General features: G+C 64.2%; 1 protein-coding gene across 2 annotated transcripts in view; it reads right to left on the reverse strand.

Moving 5' to 3' along the window:
* Nucleotides 1-3,055: 3,055 nt before the first annotated feature.
* Nucleotides 3,056-5,364, reverse strand: part of ECEL1 (endothelin converting enzyme like 1) — a 7,211-nt gene continuing 4,902 nt past the window's right edge. For both annotated transcript variants that reach the window (XM_021690351.1, XM_021690350.1), the window contains exons 12-17: nucleotides 4,716-4,783; nucleotides 4,410-4,534; nucleotides 4,048-4,113; nucleotides 3,591-3,686; nucleotides 3,290-3,366; nucleotides 3,056-3,155 (exon numbers count right to left, since the gene is read on the reverse strand). In XM_021690351.1, coding sequence (XP_021546026.1) covers nucleotides 3,056-3,155; nucleotides 3,290-3,366; nucleotides 3,591-3,686; nucleotides 4,048-4,113; nucleotides 4,410-4,534; nucleotides 4,716-4,783 — 532 coding nt within the window. The remainder of the gene's footprint in view (nucleotides 3,156-3,289; nucleotides 3,367-3,590; nucleotides 3,687-4,047; nucleotides 4,114-4,409; nucleotides 4,535-4,715; nucleotides 4,784-5,364) is intronic.

Here is a 5,364-nt window from a genome sequence, read left to right on the forward strand (position 1 = left end):
TGGGGGGCTGGGGGGGCAGGGTCGGCTCACAGCAACCCATCCATGTGCAGGCAGGCCCACCCCTCATGGCCATGATGCTCCTGGGACCCAGAGAGGGGGAGTCACTTGCCCAGGTCACCCAGCAGTGACCCCTGGGCTCAAGGTCTCAAAGCCACGGATGTCAGAACCGGGGCCACAGCAGGAACCAGGGGGCGCTCTGCGCATGGGCCCCGGGGGGAGACACCTGGAAGCTTCAACGCAGCTGAGAACTGTCCTCCTTTCTTTCCCTATTAACCGCTTAGGGGGCCGGCGCAGAGGAAGCCCTCCCCCCGCCCCGGGGGATGGGTGGGGCCAGCTCCATACAACCTGCCCCATTGCCACCCGAAGCGCCTTCTCTGCACTCGTGGCCTTCACTTAACACAAGGGAAACTGAGGCCGAGCGGGCAGCCGTGCGGACCTGGCTGGGCTCCCGCACTCCCGCAGAATCAGTCCGCTAAGCCTCAGCGCGGCCGCTAGCACGGGGCCGGCGACACCGCGAACTGCCCGCACCTGCACCAGCCGTGTGGCTTCTGAACAGGACACGGAGAGGGCTGACGCCGCGTGCAGGATGGCCACCGGGGGCTCAGGAGCTGCCCGTCACCTAACACAGCAGTGTGACCCTAGTCAGGGCATGTGACTCCCCTCAGTTGCCCTGTCTGTTGAAGGGGCTGTTCCGCCACTCTGTCCATCTCGCTGGGTTGCAGTGACGCTCCCAGGGTCTGTCTGGAAAAGCAGTTTGGGAACCAGTGGGTGACACACGATGTCACAAGCGTGCCCTGCTGGGCCACACCATGGCCCCGGGTTATATGGCTGTGTCTGAACTTCGTGGGCCCTGTCCACGCACCAGGACTCTGTGCTCGGGGTGCCCCTGGCTTGAGGTCCCTCTGACTGGATGATCTCTCTCCGTTTTCCCTAAAGAAGCGTGAGAAGCCTGGAAGCCCCAGGTCGCAGCGACATCTCCGCCGTAGCCCAGCGACGAGCCGTGGGGCTGAGGAGTCCGGTGGCTTCACAGGCTGCCAGACCACCATCCTGCCGGCGTGTTGGGGGCCCCCTGGCTGGAACGCACCGTGGGCAGCAGGCTCCCGGCTGGTGGCCAAGTCCCACAGGCTCTCTGGCTTCCCACTGAACCAGCCTCCAGGCCAGGAGACTCATCCTCTCCCAGGGGCCCATCCCCGCCAAGCCCAAGCCCCTCTGGCCCCCTCAGCTGGGCACAGAGGGAAGGAGGAGGGACCCATCCCCAGGAGCGCGGGGCTTCCACACCCCTTCCTGAGATAGAGCGGAAGTGACCCTGGTGGGCCTGCTGGTGGCGCATCCCCAGGCCCCGCCCACCCCAGGCCTCCCCTGAGCCGGACCGGAGACAGGAGGGATGGGTCTTGGGTGCAGCTGGGAAACTGGGAGAGCCCCTGGGGCACTGGGGGCGGAAGGGCTGGGCCCGGGGATTCCGATTCCCGCCAGGATCCCCCGTCGGATGGCTGGGGTGTGGCGTGGGGTGTGGAGGGTCCCAGACACCAGGCCCCACCCGGGTGGGCGGCAAGGAGAGAACTGTCCTCCTGCTCCAGCTGCCAGGGGCATGTTGTAGGACGGCAGCGGCTGGCGGATCCAGTACACACGTGCCCAGCACAGAGGGAAAGGGGCTTTGAGGGGAAACCAAGGTAGTCCGTAAACACAGCACCTCTACCAGGCTCCCAGTCCCTGTGGGCCCCACCTCCGCCCTTGCGGGGCAGCTCTGCCCTGGTTAGTGCGGCCTCCCGTCTCCTGAAGGAGAGCCCCTGGCCCTTGGGGAACTCGCCTGTTCCCATGGGGTCCTTCTAGGGTCCTGCCTCTTCTCTGTAGAGCCCCACCCCGGGGCCACAAGATTCCCTGCCTCTACTCTGGCCCCATCCGCGGCGGCGTGCGTGTGCTTTCTGTCTCTCACTGCCCAAGGTTGGCGTGCCCGAGGCTCAGATACAGGAGCTTTTTAAATGTCACTCCAGGCTGAGATGGGGACAGACGTTCCCTGAGCCTGACAGGAGCTGGGCTGGCAAGAGATGCGCCACCGCAGTGGGAGATGGGGACGGGCCACACCGGGCAGGGCGGCTGTCCCTGAAGTAAGAGAAACAGACCCGAGGAGGAAAGGCAGGAGGCCCACTGGCTCCCGCCTCTCTGTGGACACCTCAGATAACCAGTGGGGCTGCTCCACAGATGTCCTCCCCGCACCCCCACCCTCCTGTTCACAATGGGGCAGCCCTTCCTCTTCCCGCCCGCCACGGGCCAAGCCTGGAGCCTCACCACCCGCCCCTGACGCTCCTTTCTCTCTCACCCCTGGAGCCTCCTCTTCAGACTGGAGGATGACTCCGTGTTGCATGGACTGGCCCCCCAACTCCCGGCTCCCCTCTCTCGGACATGCTGAGGCCAAGGCCTGGGCTTGTGACAGGCTAAGGGACAGTGCAGAAGCTCCCGCGGGGGAAGCGAGTCCCAGGATCGCGCGGGAGTACAGACCACTGGCTCAGTGTCCTGGCACCCACGAGCCTGGTCTGGGGGTACCCCCAGAACTAGACAGGAGCCTAGGCAGTACTACGGGGAGAGGAACGGGAGGTTGGGGGGAAAGACAGAAGAGCCAGGGAGGTGGGACAGGAAGGGACAAGGTCTTGTCCAGGGTCCCCGTTGTGTGAAGGGCCCGAGCCTCCCCACAAAGGGGCCCCTGCAGCCCCACCTGCTCTGGGGACCCTGAAGAAGCCAAAGTGATAGTACAGCACTTTATTGACCAGACTCAGCAGCAAGAACACAGTGCGGGTGGGGCCTGTACAATCCGGCCTGGCCGGAGGGGGGGGGTCTGGCTCCCCAGAGCCAGAGCTGGGGACCCCGGCGTCTCTGCCCCAGGCCCTCCTGGAGCCCAACCTCATGCCTGCTCCAGGCCCCTCCTGAAGTGAGGGACGGCAGGAAGGCCAGGTCCCGCAGGGGCCGAGAAGGCAGGTGGCGCCCCGAGCAGACCCGCGCCGGGTGCATGCGTGCCCCGGCAGCTGGCAGGGAGACAATTCATGCGGGCGGACGGCCAGGCTCACCACACGGAGCACTTGTGGGCAGGGTTCATGGGCGAGTCCCTGGGGCAATGGAAGGCCCGGCCGAACTCCTCGAACTGGGACACACTGCCCAGCACCCTGGGGCAGGAGGAGAGACCCATCTAGAGGAGGTCCCGGCGGCCGCGACCCCCCAGCGGCCCCTCCCCCTTCCTGCCTGCTCCCACCCCAGACACAGGGAGGGGGTGAGGCACGGGGCAGGCGGGCAGGCACACCTGTAGTGCTCGGGTGCGTGCTTGTCGGTCAGCACCTGCAGGTAGATGGACTGTGACCGCCGCTTGATGCACCAGTTCTGGGCCCCGCGGTGGGGGAGGGGAGGAGAGGGGAAGATGAAGCCAAGGAGTCCACTGAGCAAACCCTGCCAACCCTCCCCCCAGCCCACTAGGCCTTAATCCCTTCTCCAAACCCACCGGGCCATCGCCTCTGAGGGCTGGCTGGTGAGAGACAGGCTGAAAGCTACGTCCCCGGCCCTGCCCACCTCCCACCCGGCCCCCACCCGGCCCCCACCTGGCCCACCTGGGCAAAGGCAATGAAGAAGAGCTGGTTGTGCGTGTACTTGAGCCGGTGCAGCGGGTGCTCTGGGCCGTGCTCCCGCACCCACTTCTGATAGGCCTGGGGGTGACAGTGCGGAGCTGCGGTGCCCCCACTGTGGAGATTGACTCACCCTCCACCCAGTCAGCCCCTCGCTGGCCCCTGTTCTGCATAGCGCCCACCATGCCGGCCTTCCACCTTCCCTGAGCCGTGCTCCTTCCTGGGAGGGCTGACCCCAGACAGCCCTCGCCCCCTCCAGGCAGCCCTCTGTGCTCTCCCTGAAGGCAGCCTGGGAGTCCCTCCTTTTCCAGGGGACGCGGTGCCAGTCACAGGCCACAGCTCCATGTGGTGGGGAGGCAGGGGTGCCTATGTCCCTGGCTGAGTCCTCACCAGCCCCTACCCTCCCCCCACACGAAGGGAGGACCAGGCAGGGGCAGCTCACATAATAGGCCAGCTTGAGGCCACCCATGTCCGCGATGTTCTCACCAAGCGTGTGCTTCCCGTTCACCTGCCGAGAAGGGAAGAGGCCAGGGTCTGTCTGCGGCCCACTGGCCTTCCTCAGGCCTTGCCGCCCCGGGCCCCGGCCCCCCCTTCTCTTTCCCTTTCCCAGAGGGTTTAGATGGGGCTCTGACCCCTTTGCGCCCCATGTCCCATGAATCCATGTGAACTTGTTCATGCGCCCAAGTGAGTGTGCACGCAGACCCCGGGCCCGTGCACAGGGACCGGGGCACATGTGTGTGCACGTGGGTGTGCACGCTCCTCGTCTGCGCCCAGCCGGGCCTCAGGGGCAGCAGGGGGTCTTACCCGCTGGTTGTAGACCGTGAAATTGTCGTACAGGTGGACGATGCACTCCGCCTTGCGCAAGAAGCGGCTGTATGAGGCCTCTGTCCACCAATGCAGCAGGTTTCCCGAGCGGTCATACTGGCCCCCTGAGGGCCGTGCGCAGAGAGGCTGGGACCGACTCTCAGCCCCAAGGCCCCCTCCGCCACCCGCCCACTGGCCCACAGGAACAGAAGGGCTGTGGGGTCTCATCAGCCCATCACCACCCTGCCCCCTACCGCCTGTCCTTCCCCTCCCCCAACACCCCCTGCGGCCACCCGCGGGCCTCACCCCAGTCGTCATAGCCGTGGGTCAGCTCATGTCCAATGATGGTGCCGATGCCCCCGTAGTTCAGAGACCTGGGCCCACGGCAGCAGCGTCAGGCCCCAGCCTCACCCGCCCTCTGGGAGCTGCACGCTGCTGCCCAGGCCCCGGGAAGGCCCCTGTCAGGCCAAAGTGGCCCGGGGAGGCCATACTGGAGTCCTCACGGTCTTGAGGCACTCATGCCTCAGGGTCCTCCAATATGTAAAAGGAACCAATGATACCTTTGCAGCTGCTTTTTAGGAAATCACATCTAACAGCGCTGGGATGAGGGAAGAGAGCGGGTTGGAGGAAGACATGAGGGAAACTGAGGCACCCCATGTGGGATTTGGCCTGTTTCCTCATCACTAGGGTCACTCCACTTTTGAAACACCTAAAGGAGCCTCAAACCAGGTAAGGGGGAACTCAGGACATAAGAAAGAAAGAAAAGAAAAGAAAACATAATAAAAGAAAGAAAGAAAGAGACAGAAAGAAAGAAAGAAAGAAAGAAAGAAAGGAAAGAAAAGGAAGGAAGGAAGGACAGAAGGACGGAAGGAAGGAAGGAAGAAAGGAAGAAAGAAAGAAAGAAAAGAAAAGAAAGAAAGAAAGAAAGAAAGAAAGAAAGAAAGAAAGAAAGAAA

The sequence above is a fragment of the Neomonachus schauinslandi genome, chromosome 3 (genome assembly GCF_002201575.2).
Source record: "Neomonachus schauinslandi chromosome 3, ASM220157v2, whole genome shotgun sequence".
Taxonomy (NCBI): domain Eukaryota; kingdom Metazoa; phylum Chordata; class Mammalia; order Carnivora; family Phocidae; genus Neomonachus; species Neomonachus schauinslandi.